Source organism: Hippoglossus hippoglossus, chromosome 12 (genome assembly GCF_009819705.1).
Source record: "Hippoglossus hippoglossus isolate fHipHip1 chromosome 12, fHipHip1.pri, whole genome shotgun sequence".
Lineage (NCBI taxonomy): Eukaryota > Metazoa > Chordata > Actinopteri > Pleuronectiformes > Pleuronectidae > Hippoglossus > Hippoglossus hippoglossus.
Genome location: NC_047162.1, coordinates 16,549,810 through 16,564,445, shown reverse-complemented (window position 1 = coordinate 16,564,445; position 14,636 = coordinate 16,549,810). Strand labels below are relative to the sequence as shown.

Genomic DNA, 14,636 nt, shown 5'->3' with positions numbered 1-14,636 from the left:
CTAACATGGGGGAAGAGGGATTTATGTACACTGCACACAGCCACTAGGGGGCGATCTTCATTAGATAGACTTTTAGAAAATGTGGACTTACATTTAAAAAAATAAAGTGTAGGTCTGTGGAGAAAACTTCACCTTCACAGACTCTCGACTGATTATGCAATTTGCAAGTCTGTGTTGTTTGTAACTCTGCAGCCATTCACATGCAAATCCAGCATGACAACAACATGCAGCTCCACAACAGGCCACCGTTTGCCTGGGCCTTGTTTCCCCCATTAAAAGATTAATGATTACATTTTTTCCTCCACCTACATGTAGATTAACAAGGAAATGACACAGAGGCTCCACCCTGACTAACCCTGAATGTGACAGAGCTGCAGGTTTCTTCTGTCACCGGCTCTGGCCTGGATAGAAGCATTTTTCCCTCCATGGCACCAGGAGCCTTGGAGCTGTGCGCATTCAGGGGCGCACGGATTGGATGAGGGTCCGCCCGGCTCTTTACCCGGGACATAAATTCAGCTCAGTCACTCCTTAGCTATCTCAAGTGAAATGTAAATCAGGTGGCAGGTGGAGCGTGAACCACACGCGGGGGTTATGGTAACTGCGGGAAGTCGTTCGCCACTTCTCTCTCTCTCCGCTTGGAGGTTTCCAGGCGCACGGAGGAGCTGCTCCTCTCACTTCTCAGCGTCACCTCATGGCTCAGCGGTGCTCCTCTCATCCCGTCCTCCCCGTCCTCCTCCTGCTCGGCGGGGTGGTCGCGGTCCTGCTCCTCACTGTCCCCGCTCGGGACGTCCTGGACGCGCCCGGGTTCGCGGTAAGGTCCTCTGGGTATTTTTGGACATGTGTCAGTCGATGTGTGTGGGTTGAAACTCAAGCTATGTTCTGCTGGACGAGGACACTCTGCTAATATATATGACTATATATAGTGACTATATATAGAGTGCAGCCTCAATGGAGGAAAGAGTCATGTTGATATGTGATATTATTCCTATATTCTGATTCATTCAGAATATAGGAAATATAGGAAAGTATAGCAAAGGACCTCATTCATTTTGAAATATATTTTTAAAATGCGGTTTAAAAAAACAATAACATATGGACCACACTTGTCTTGTGTTATATTGCTGATGAGTTTATGTGCCGGCCCCTGTCCATTGTTTTGTTTGTGTGTTTGTCAGAAGGATTAGGAAAAACCTGCTGAGCGGATTTTCACAAAACTTGGTGGAAGGATGGGAATTGGGCCAAGAAAGAAACCCAAGAAATGTAGCACTAATCCAGGAATTCTTTCATCACTTTCTTCCCTATGTTAGATAGGGTGTTTTTTGACACTTTCATTGATTCTTCAGAGAATAATTCATGGATCTCGATAAAAGAAAATACATATCATCATCGTCAGTATCTTTGTGGTGTGTTCACCTCATGGCTGAAACACAGATAGGCTGTAGTTGCCTAATTGTACTAACAAAGAACATGTAAAACAGATGCAGTGCAGGCCTTAAGGGGATCTATTGCCAGAAATAGAATATAATGTTCATAACTAATGTAAAATCACCTGAAACTAAGAATTGTTGTATTTTCTTTAGCTTAGAATAAGTCATTTATATACTTCCTCTTCCACAGAGTTCGTCATTGTTTCTACTGTAGCGTAGAACGGACAAACCAAACACTAGAGACGGCCTTTTGTGCTTTATGGTTCCTGCAGGCCACCGTAGGTCCTACATGCTTTGACAACATTGGTTGACACACCACAAAATCCTTCACACTGAACCTCAACAACAGTAAAAGATCACATTCACCAATGCAGGCAACTGTCAGTGTGATGAGTTTCAATGTACAAGGCTCCATATCCATCATATATCCAACATGTCTGAAGTGAAGTATCAATGTTTTCTTATATTATCAAAGTAATTGCAACAGCAAACCTCCTCAGCTGAAAGTCTGAACCCACATTTGCAGGGTTTTCATCTGTAGTTTGCTGCTGTTTGGGGATTCAGAGCAGGATTTCACACAGACCGACTCCAGCTCCTGTTTCCTTTCCTCCCTTGTTTCTGTGTCACTCGCCCAACATCCCATGGCTCCTTTCTTTCAGCCAAATGTAGCTGCTCTTTCACTCAGTCACCAAAAAGGGCACAAAAGGTTTTTTTTCTTACATTTCGCAGGGAGACGAGTTCAGCAGTTCCCATAGTGTGTCAAACGAAGGGACAAAACACATCATTAGAGCGCCGCTGTGTCTTTGGCAAGTGTTGGAGCGAGTCCTCATACGACTGGCTGCACAGCAGTAATGACAGAATGAATATCAGATATAACGAGGAACACTCCCACATGTTACCGTTCACCTGTGAATCTCAGGGCCTGTGACATGTTTTTTGGCAAATGCCCGATCGTGTATGTGTGTGTATCTATCTCTGCACATGCATCTGTGTGTCTGTGTGTGTGTGTGGGCATGTGCGATTCCTCCCCGTTGGATCGTCTGTCACATTCCCTCTTGCACGGCTGAATTTCTGCATATTCCAGAGTCCAGGTTTCTTTCACTCAAAGTGTCAGGACAACAGGTCTTTAATCGCTGCACGGCAACAGGCAAGAGACTTTCTGCTAAAGGAACTGAGACAGTGACTTTTAATGGAAAATTCAAATGTTGACGGGATTAAATCCTGGCTTCATGCTTCATTTATCTCAGTTTGTTGATGAGGAACATTAACAGTGCACTCTATTTCCTCATATAGAAACTGTGTGAAGGTTGATAATAAGAACATGATGGTTCACTTCCTTAGGTTGACTTACCGCAGGCCTGAAAACAACAATTGTTGAATGCACGAGAAGTGAAGAGACATGCGGACACACACTGAAAACATCAAAAAGAACAGCACTCAGTTAAGCCCAAGGCCGCACAGTCCCCTTTAATAAAATAAAGCTGCTCCAGATTTCACACACCCATAGATGTCAGTCCTCTGAATGTGCCTGATGGCTTTCGTCAAGATTCATGAATTATTCCCTGGGAGATGTTGAATGTTGTGTCGCAATGTTAAAGAAAGTGATTTGTAAAATTCCTGGATCGACCCCCTTATTTATAATCTGCTCCAAAATTGAATTGGTTCTTCCCCGACCCATGTTGCAGCTCTGCCATGTAATTTGTGTAACCAATTCTAAACGGAACAGGGAGCCAGTTGAGCGACGTCAGGATGTGATATCGTCTATTAAAACCAGGAAGAGGCCTATAGCTGCTCCATTTCTATGATTTCCACGTCTCTCCACCACATGGCCGAGTGTCATCTGATACCCAGAAGGCTCTCTTTAAAGGCCGACGCCATTATTTAACGTCTGACCTTTTCCGTCTGCAGCGAACGCCTTTCAGATGCCCGAGATCAGTTTCAAACAGCCAAGATCTAAACATGTTCTTCAAACCCTGTTAAGTGGAAATTTTTATAGCCGTCTCTGTTCTCTTCTGTTTTGTATGACTCTTTTTGTTTATTTGTTCTCTGTAGTATGGGATTGTCCTGGATGCTGGATCGTCACACACAGCGTTGTACATATACAAGTGGCCAGCAGACAAGCAAAACGGCACAGGAGTGGTCACCCAGCACAGTGAATGCCATGTTAAAGGTAAGATTAAAAAAAAAGACAATGAAAAGTTTCCTCCTTCCATAGAATTAGTTGCTGCTACATTATCTGTTTCTGGCCTTAGAAGGAAAGAAGCCAAACTGTCTGGGGCTGTTTACATTTCATAACATCACTGGTACATCTGTGGGAAAGTGTATTTACACACTGGCAGTTTCTTCTCCTTAAAACACACAGGTTCTGTGAAATAAGTCAAGAAACAGGAAACTAAAGTCTCACAACTAATGTGTCAGCAGCAGTGGTTGACACCCGCAGCCTGAGTCAGACTCTCTGGGAACTGTCATTATATATTTTATGATTTCAAAAAGTCAAGTTTAAACAAATGTAAACACATATAATGAATTCGAACTAGTGCAGTGCCCATTGTAAACCTGCCTTTTTGTGATGTTTTCTTGTCCTGTGTCGATGCTCCGGAGCTACATTCGATTTATTCCTTGTCATTAGTGAGTCCTCCTCAAACAGTTCCACAATATCACTTCTATAAACAGTCTATGAAAGTGAAGTTAGAAGATATTGTGTTCATCCTACCTGGTTCATCTGCAGTGAAGATTTTTATGTAGTTAATGTTTTTCATAAAATTAAACTAAATTAGTTTTAACACGGTTCACGTGTGTGACTTTAATATAAGTTTGAATGATTTAATTAACTGGTGTTATAATTTTTTCTTTACATTTCAGCTGTATGAAAGGTCTGTGTAGCATTCAGCTCAATCTTCAAAGTTCACAACTTTTCAAAATAAAAGCTCGATACGACGTGTTATAGCTTTTACTTTGAAGACCAATTACTTAAGAGGAAGTGATTAAATGAATGTTTTTGCCTGACAGAGATCAGCACATTCAATTTTTACTAATATTGAACGTATCACACGTACAAATTGCACCAAATTCGACACTGCGCTCCCCATTTATACTTCCCTGTTGTTTTTACAATACACATGCTAGGTTAATAAGTTGAACGGTTAGCAAGACATGCGATCCACTGATGTTTGTGGAATTAGTAGGTAGTAGTAGTAGAAGTAGTAATAGTACAGCTTCCATCCTTTCAAACCTTCTGAATGTGAATGTTTGATCAGTGTGTGGAGTTTAACATCAACCCCTCTGATTGTGACAGGAATATTCTTTCACAAGATCGAGTGGGATTAATTGAATTAATTGTATCACCACGACACACCTACAGCAGCTCAAGCAAACCTTTGTCTCCCTGATTAGTGATTTGGCAACGAGGACTGAGTCACAGTCTAGGTGTGTGTGACCTCACTCCTCTCTCTGTGTCCTGTCTGAGATAAAGTTGTTTTTATTTTCCTGTCACAACCTGGATGATTCATTAAAAACTTCAGTCAGAAGTGGACTTTAATCCTTATTTGGATGCTTCAGTTAAAGTTTATTATTATTAATCATTTTATTATTACTTATTCATATTAAGTCAGTCACCAGGTACACGTGGTTCTGTTGTTTGTTGATTTTTCTGTTTGAGCCAAAGAAAGCACAGTTAGTTCCACGTTGACTGATACGTTTTCAGTCATCACGTTTCTTTGGGTGCGATTGAACCGTATCATGATGCATCTGGGTCACAGCAGCGAGCACGAGCAAGATTCTGCCGGTTCATTTTGTAATCAGATTTTTTTCCTCACTCACTCAGGTGGAGGGATCTCGAGCTACGCCGGCCAGCAGGGAGCAGCCGGGCAGAGCTTAGAGGTCTGTCTGGACCAGGCGGTGAAGGACATCCCCAAAGAAAGACACCGGCTCACGCCCGTGTACCTGGGAGCCACAGCTGGCATGAGGCTTCTGAAGTGAGTCTGAGTGTCTGTCTGTCCTTCTGCCTTACAGTGACCGAGACCAACACAAAACAAGTGTTGTCTCTTGGGCCAGGGACATGCAGCATAAAGAATCGAGTAGATACTCCAGCCAATGTGACCAGACCTGAACTCAAATATCATTTCAAAAAATTGGTCCCAAGCCGTGCGACCAGACTTCTGTGTCTGTCTGTGTTTGTTTATGTTCTATGTGACCTTTACTCCAGTTCTCTGAATCTAATTCTGCCTGATAGGTTCCTTTTGGTACTGTAATAAAACTAAAATGATTATCCTATCTTCTAAAGATAATCGCTTTCTTTACACTGCATTAAAACATAATTCCAAATTCATAAATAGCATATATAGGGATAAATTGGTGACTGGTATATTATCCTCCAATTAATAAAATTGATTTAGTCTTTTCACATCAAGGCATTTTCAGTCAGTTATTGAGTCCTAGTGTGTTACCTTCTCTTTACAGTGGAGGCAGAGTCTGTGGTTTGTCTGTGTCTATAATATAAAATTGAAACAATATAAAATATAAACTATGAAAAGGCAACAACGCAAAATTAATTGCGTTGTTGCCTTTTTTTTTTACATTTCTATTTTCAGAAAGAAAAACATAAAGATAAATATGACTCTTGACTCTTGAAAATACAGTTTTCTTATTATTTTTGTTCTATATCCCATCAGTCAAATAGTTAGTTTTTTAATCATTTATCATATCAACAAGTTTTAGTTTACTTTTGAATTCATATTATGGCTTATATTATTATATAGGCTTTCTAAAAATAGTCAAATTACATTTTGGCATAACTTAGTTTTCTACATGATGCTGATTTAAAAAGAGACACCAAGAGTTAAAGCAACTTGTTCCTTGGGAAGTGCACTTGTCTTATCTTGGATGACACACTTGCATGTTTTGCCTACACAGTTTCTAAGTGACAGTTAGATATGAGCCCTGCAGGCACGAGTGGCTTTCTTTATTTCCATTCATTTGCATGGAGCAGGGATGTTGACATTGTGTTCAGACATGCTGGTAAAAACACAAGCTCCTAAGAACCAAACCTCAGGAGCAGGAAGCCGACAGGAAACTCGCGCTTACCTCCACCCAGGCCGATCGTCCACTTTATCATCATACTGCATATTTAGATCTGAAACACCATTTACACAGAAATGTTCTGCAAACTGCTCATATCCACTGTGTCCGTCCTCTGATATAGTCGACAGTAACTGAACAAAGATCAGCCTCCTAAGAATTCTTGTTTTGATGATTGTTATAATCCAGATCCACTCCAAATTTCACCTACTCATAGATTTCGACCTTCTACACGTGTCCGATTTTTGTTTCATAAAGATCTCTGCGTCATTTCTTGGGAGATTCACAAAAGAATTGATCCCTAAATTTAGAACAGCCTTTCATTCATTTCCATGGAAACTGCAACAACACTGAAGAAATCCCTGTTTTTCCTCCGCACCAGTAAATACAGTCCGGAGCAATCGGGTCGGATTCTCCAGGAAGTGGGACACAGAATCCAGTCGTACCCTTTCAACTACCAAGGGGCGGCCATATTGAGTGGTCAAAAGGAGGGGGCGTACGGCTGGGTCACCGTCAACTATCTCCTCGAGAACTTCATAAAGGTACCGATGGAGTCATGTGGTTATTTCTATGGTGACTGATGACACCTAGTGGCGTCTCCTCGTTAACTACCACTCAGTCTGATGTACCCTGTTATTGTCTGAGTACAATCAGTATCAGTGTGTTTGAATGTATGTGATGTGAAGTTATTTTTTTTATAATTGACACAGAAACCCTTTTGTGTCTCTTAATATTCCTTTTCAGTATGGTTTCGTGGGGCACTGGCTTAGCCCCGGCAGACCCACGGTGGGAGCGCTTGATTTCGGCGGAGCGTCCACCCAGATAACATTTGCCACTCAGGAGGACGTGGAGGACAAGAACGACACGATGAAGATGCGTCTCTATGGACACGAGTACTCTTTGTACACGCACAGCTTCCTGTGCTACGGCCGGGACCAGGTCCTCAAGAGGCTTCAGGCTCACCTAGTCAAGGTGAATATGACACAGTGGCTCAACGGAAGAAAATCCATCTTATATGTCCTATATGAAATTAGTAGATGTTCATTGATCTCTCTGTTGTTTTATATGTGATGAAACAGGATAATATGTGAAGCAATTGGGTTTAATAAAGGGATATCATTTAATATAATGTGGATGTTGTAAATGGGCAATTTAGATAAACATATTTATTATTTTGAAAAGCATTTTAAGTGTCTCTCATGTCTCTGTCTCAGTCTCAGGGTTATTCCCAATCAGCCGTCCACCCCTGCTACCCTGCAGGCCACAGCATGAGTTTCAAATTAAGCACTATATTCAACTCTCCGTGCACAGTGAAGTACGCGCCCAGCTCCTACAACCCAGAGGCCTCGGTGACGTTGCAGGGCAGCGGACATTACGAACACTGCGTGGGCAACGTGTCCGAGATCTTCTCCTTCGACAGCTGTTCGTTCTCCCGGTGCTCTTTCGACAAAGTGTTTCAGCCAAACGTCACCGGTAGCTTCATGGTAAGAGAGGAAATAAATGATGTTATAACGTTTTACCGTTTCTGACTGTGTTGTACATGTCAAAGATAATGTCTCCAAACTCTGAGTTTTGTATTTCATGTCCTCCTCCATCAGGCGTTCTCTGCATTCTTCTACACTCACTCCTTCCTGCAGGAGGTGACTGGCATCACCGTGAACTCGCCGTCACGGCTGGATGACGCCGCCAGGACCGTGTGCACCATGAGCTTCAGTCAAGTAAAGTCCTCTTCTATTTAGGTTCTATTTGTTCATGATGTGTCACTTGTCATTTGTCATTTTAGAGTTATTTCTTGTTTAATTTGCTAAGATGTATTTCTGTGGTATCACTGTCTTAATATAGATTTCACATTTTTAATTAATATAAAGACAACTCTTATTGTTTAAATACACTTACCATGACTGGAAATTGAAAAGTGCAATTATTCTGGTATTTTTTATTTTATCTTCATTTTTTATTTATTTCATTGGAACATTTTCACACATGTTTTTTTGTTTGGTTCCAGATGTTGCTTCTTGCTCCGAAACAAAAGTCCCGTTTGCAGGACTACTGTGCCTCCTCCGTGTTCATCAAGGTTCTCATGTTGAGAGGATACGGCTTCGACGACACATCTTTCCCTCGCATTTCCTTCCAGAAGAAGGTGAGAACTTCATCATTTACACATATGTTATAAATATATAACACTAATTCCCCACTGACCTGCAGTAATACTTTGTTGCTGACCCTGCAGGCCGGGGATGCCTCGGTGGGCTGGGCTCTGGGCTACATGCTGAGTTTGAGCAATCTGCTGCCGGCAGAGAAAGTGGGGCAGAGGAAGGCCCTGACCCTGAGTGCGTGGGGAATGCTCGTCTGTCTCTGCGGCCTCCTCCTCAGCGCAGCCCTGGTCTTCATCATGCTCCGAGCTTGTGATGGGAAGAGGAAAGGAGGCAGTGACGGCCCCATCTAGATACTGTAGCAGCATGGTCAGAAAACAGTAGCACAGATATGCAGTTTTACCTCCAACACGCTGGATCTGGATGATGGAGTGAACGTGTGCTTTCATTTAAAGGTGTTCACATTATCTCTCTGGCTCTTTTAACTCAATGCTGCAGAAGAACCATCCTAAACAGACCCATTGCTAAATATTTGGCTCCGACTGCATGGATGTATTAATGTTTTCTTTTCATTTCAAATCCAAAGTGCTGGAGTAAAAAGCCAACATAATGAAGAGTGTGACCAAAACTTCTCTGAGTGTCCTGTAGGTTTAACCACTCCCCTGGTTGCACTGACACGTCAGGCGAAGTCTGAATGTATATTTTATTCTTAGAGGAGACATATGATGCTTTTTTAAATTTCCTAGTGTGTTAAACAGGCTCTTTGTGACTGTGAAAGTTCTGCAAACATCCATCATTTGAAAATGGGTTTTTCAAACTACAACAATCTCTGACCACACAAGCGCTTTAGCTCGGTATCAGTTTTAATCCCCGTCCATACCAACGAACAAAGAGGAAGCATTCGGTTGTAGAATTGTCGCAGATTGCTCGAATAGTGGCAATAAACAGGTGTATCCTTGCAAAGTGCAGAATTTCTGTTTGTGTGGAACGTAAAAAATTCCATCTTTTTGTTTGCTTGTAGATCGTATGAAGCACTGTTAACCTGAAGCACACTGTGGAGGTTACTACCAGTTTAATATAAAATATATATTTTCTTGTTTTTCTATATGAAGACTTGTTTTTGTTCGCATTAAGCTTTGTTTGCAGAGTTTAACACAAAATAATCCATAATCTACAGATGCTATTTGCATCTCATAAACATCACAGGCTCTCAGTCTCTGGGCACATTTAAGCTGTAGCTCAATAAACGTAAATCACCGCTCAGCAAAAGATTTGATTTAGTCCGTAATTGTGATGTGAAGGACAAAAGAAATCAACTAATAAAGATGGAATGGACGAACAGGTTTTTCTGATAAAATATGTTTGTAATATATATATTTACCCTCATGTCAGCCACAATATTGTTATAGTTAAATAATTTATGTTGATATTTGTATACAGTAATGCAGAATTGTTGAATCTAACCATGATGCAGTATGTATCTGTGTTAAAATGAATAAATATTTCAATTGCAGCGATTCATGTAGCGGATGTTGAATTGTATCATGTATATTTCTGGATTTTTAACATTTTATGAAATAAAACTTTTTAAATCAGAGCTTCATGGTAAAGGTTTTCTACTGATGTTGGATAAATCAACATTTGTAAGTGTAACAGTAAATGTGAAACATTTTCTATTAATTAATATTAGTTCAGATTAAATTTCTATATTGTCATATTACACTGCTCTTTGTTTGCTCACGTTGTAATGTTTGCTCCTCAGATAACAAAATAAAAGTATTTTCTTTATTTAAGAGGGACATTGTGATGTTTCCTTTCTCTTCATCTGCAGCTGGTTCTCTCCTCCCTGAGTTTCTCTGGACTACAACTACTACGATGTAGGAAACGGATGACTTCTGGCACAGTTGCATTTGCCTTCAGAATAAATAAATAAATGTTTTTTTATTTATTTTGAATGAATGAGAATTGCTGTGTAACTCTCCAGATCGTTACTTGGGCTCAGCACAAATAATTCATATGACATTTACTACAAAATAAATTCAAGGACAGACCTTTTGCTAGTTTACACATTGAAAATGTTAAGCACATAAAACATGTGTTGGTTCATTTGCAACGAATGTCACACTGCACATTTGAATGTAAATAGTTTTGTATAGTATTTGACTATTTTTATAGTAAGTTTTTTCTACCTTGCTTTTATTTTAATTTAACTATTGTACTGTTGACCCTGTGCTAACTTGCATATGACAAATAAAACTTGAAACACCACAAAATAATGATATTTATTAATAATTAATAATAATAATATGAGATTCAATGTCACCATAAACATAAAAAATATGTTAAACAAACAAAATCAATATGAAAGGTAAAAGTCCATCTCGATACTCGCCCAAACAAGAAAGAGCATAAAAGCCTGAGGTTGTATTAGTCTTTTATTTTGAAGGCATTAAGCGGAAGTATTGTTGTAGATACCGGAAGTATTGTTGAAGCTACCGGAAGAGTTTGTTTTGATGCCGGAAGTCTTTGCGTGGAGCAGGTGAACAGTGGAGGAGCCGCTCGTTCCTGGGATGAGTTCGTGTTTCTCCGTGGATTTAAACGACCCCCCGAGCTGCTCGTGTTTCTCCGGAGCTTGTTGAGAAATTAATATATTTTGTATTTACTTGTTGCTGAGAGGAAAGTGTGGACATGTGCTCTCAGACCAGGGCCGCGGCTCTGATGGCGGACATCTCGCGGGCTGACATCGATCCGTCCGGCGTGTTCAAGTACGTCCTCATCAGGGTCCACAGCCGAGAGGAGGGGGACGACTCCGAGGTGGACATCGTCCGAGGATACGGATGGGCCGAGTACCACGGTGAGTCAGGAGGGTCAGGACCCCATGACAGGGGGGCCCATCACAGGGGGTGCCCATCACAGGGGGGGGCCCATCACAGGGGGGGGGCCATCACAGGGGGGGGCCATCACAGGGGGGGGGGCATCACAGGGGTCGATGGTGCAGAGTGATGTTAGAAAACTTTGTGTTCATCCTACCTGGTTTATCTGCGATGAAGATTGTAGAGTCAATGTTTTGAATGATGTTACTTTTGCCCTCTGCTGGACAACAGGGGAACATATAACTTCACCTTACTTTGTGCACTGTGACCTGGAACATTTATGTCACAATGAAAAACAATATATCAAATGGCAAAATAATTTCATTTATCAGTGTCATTTGAATATGTCACACATTTCATATAATACAAATAATAGAGCATTCTGGATTTCATTTCATTTCCTCGAGATATTTTACCTACTGCAGTTTAACCTGATTTATCCTAGATACAGAACTTACAATTTAGAAATTAAAAATAGTTTTAAAAACTGTTGTCATATTCTTCTTCTTGTAGCTGATATCTATGACAAAGTTTCGGAGGAGCTGGAAAAGGACGGACACCTGGACTGTGAGTGTATCGGAGGAGGGAGGATCAAACATGATGCCCAGGACAAGAAGATCCACGTGTACGGATACTCCATGGTGAGAGGGGCCTGCAGGAGAACAACAATAACTGAACACCATGTTTTATCAATGTTGATGTACAAATATTGATTGTTTCCGTTCAAACGAGCATCATTTTTAACATATAATCAAACCTTTGTTTTGGTGCTTGTCCTTCCAGGGATTTGGACGAGCAAACCACGCAGTATCCACGGAAAAACTAAAGGCTCAGTATCCAGGCTATGAGGTGACCTGGAGCAATGAAGGATACTGAAGTGAGAGCAGCCTCTGGTGGACGCTCTCTCTCCTGGACTCACAGAGTACTTAACTGACATAGTACTTAGCTGTAACCCCTCATGAGAAGGAGGAACACCTCATTAAAAGAACATGTTGGGTTTCATAAGAAGCTTTTTGAAATTAATCATTGAGGATTTAGTCTGGATTCCAACGCAGCAATCACACATGGCTGCAGATGAGAAGACCCTGGAGAGGAGGGGATTCATTCTCGTCTAAAACAAACTCTGAAGTGGTTCCTTTGTAACAGCAACATGATCCGACCGCCATCAAACCCAGCTACCGGGTTAGCATGCCCCAGAACATTGTCATTATTAGCCCCCTTGTTCCGCTCAGTTGTCTAAAGGCTGCACGGCTTGAAAGACAGTGGAGTATTTTTCATATTACCAAGATGTTGTGATAAAAATTTGCCAACTCTGCCGTTTCTCTATGGTTCATTGCACTGAAATACGCACACAGGATCTTCTTCATGCGTTTACTTTCTTTCTCCCGTCCCAGACCAATAAAGAGAGTATCTCATGTTTCATGTACTGATGCACATTTTTGTTCGTACCCAGGCTCTTGCTGTGAGGTGCTAACCACTAGGCCACCGTGCCGCCCTTGTTCTGATTATTCTCTGTGTGAAAAGAAACAAAACCAAGGGGGAAACACGATGAGTTTACAAATTCATCAACTGATTTTGGCGAGAGCAAACTATCTACAGGTGTGAAAATGCCCATAGACCAAAACTGGTCACATACTGGTTTTAGGGTCACGTAGTCTCTTGACCTCATCACCACATCTTGTTGAAAAGTGAAAAATTTAAATACTTTGTTGTATGTTTGATAACTGTCTCCTGGAATTTGCATATGAAGTTGTGTGTTCCTACTGTTACAGAACAGAACAAACGTCCCCCATCGTTCCTTATCTGATGTTTGTTTTACAGCAGCTCTGTTCCTGGCAGCTGCAGACTGTAAACTACTTCTAATGTCATGACCTTTATTTAATGATAAAAGTAAATGAACTTGAGGAACTCCCATTAATGATTAGTGTGTTATAATACAGTTCCCCACTTGTATCCTCTGTGGTTGTAGGTCAGACAATACTGCATTAGTTCATTGTTTTTGGACAAATCTCACAAAGTTGATGGCGAATATCTTGGCAAACCACTGGCAGCAGATAGAGTCGTACCACTGGGGTCCTGATAAATACAGGTCCGAATCATTATAGGTTTGGTTTGAAAGTGTCACTGGGTTCACCAGCAAGTCTCTAACTTGGCCTGTGCACTGTTTGTAGCTGTGTAGGTAATGTACAGTGGGTTTATTTGAGATGTTCTTGCTGCAACAGGAAACATGTATTTTCAGATTCAGAATTGTTCATATTTTGAAAGTTTCCTGCTGAATATTGGAGATAAACACTGGTTTTTAATGACTTCTAATACATTTTCACTCCATATTCCAAGACACTGAACATCCAACTCAAACTTTAAGGGAAACATTTACATAGTGTGTCTTTAATAAACCTCTAAAATACACAATTTTCCCCATATTTAGCTTCATTTCTATTTCTCTGAAGGCTGGTAAAAATACCTGAATACCTAAGCTGGAATAAAATGTTCCCATCCTGCCAACATGACATGAAGAATCATGAAACATCTTAAAATTCTAAAAACTGCTCTTGTGAAGTCAATACCCTCAGAATTATAATGTAACCTGTAGAGTGATTTTTGTGAAGACAACACCTGAATTCTTCCGTAATCGTGTTTCCAACCGCGTCTCCTTCAGTTAATGTGCAACAAGCGGAAGTGTCCTGTACTGTAATTTGGAGGAAATTATTTTATGATGGTTCATTGCAGTTGCATGCTGGGTGAAATTAAAGTCCAGCTGTTATCTCTGTGAAAGGGAGAACAGGTCAGAGTCGACTATTAAAGTGTCTCCAGGTTGAGTTGGAATCTGCAGACTCATCTGGTGGAAGAGGGAGGAAGATGTCAGAGCGGGGGTGCTCAACGCTGCTCCTGCTGCTGCTCCTGCACTGGGGTAAGATCACACTCACTCCACTGTAAGAGTTTGGGTATTTATCAACACTGTTGTGAAGCAATAACGCTGCTAATGATATATAAACTAGTGGCCTTCATATTTCTACCCATGTCACAAAAGTTACAGGAAGAAATGTTAAGGTCTTATCACCTTTTCCAGGAGCTTTCAACTGTCAAAAGAAACTTAAAACAGACAAGTGAAGAACTTTTTTCCTTCTTGGTGCCAGTTTCACTTCACCTGCTCACAGATGTATTTT

General features: G+C 41.0%; 2 protein-coding genes across 2 annotated transcripts; both read left to right on the top strand.

Moving 5' to 3' along the window:
• The first annotated feature begins 278 nt into the window (after positions 1 to 278).
• LOC117771824 (ectonucleoside triphosphate diphosphohydrolase 2) lies at positions 279 to 9,625 on the top strand. Its single transcript, XM_034602609.1, has 10 exons — positions 279 to 811; positions 3,480 to 3,597; positions 5,251 to 5,401; positions 6,886 to 7,045; positions 7,248 to 7,475; positions 7,718 to 7,987; positions 8,102 to 8,221; positions 8,509 to 8,643; positions 8,734 to 9,040; positions 9,094 to 9,625. Exons 1-9 carry the CDS (start codon positions 692 to 694, stop codon positions 8,947 to 8,949), a joined length of 1,518 nt encoding a protein of 505 aa, XP_034458500.1. The 5' UTR covers positions 279 to 691; the 3' UTR covers positions 8,950 to 9,040; positions 9,094 to 9,625.
• A 1,469-nt stretch (positions 9,626 to 11,094) lies between these two features.
• On the top strand, positions 11,095 to 13,143 carry phpt1 (phosphohistidine phosphatase 1). Its single transcript, XM_034602610.1, has 3 exons — positions 11,095 to 11,450; positions 11,983 to 12,110; positions 12,253 to 13,143. Exons 1-3 carry the CDS (start codon positions 11,285 to 11,287, stop codon positions 12,343 to 12,345), a joined length of 387 nt encoding a protein of 128 aa, XP_034458501.1. The 5' UTR covers positions 11,095 to 11,284; the 3' UTR covers positions 12,346 to 13,143.
• The last annotated feature ends 1,493 nt before the right edge of the window (positions 13,144 to 14,636 follow it).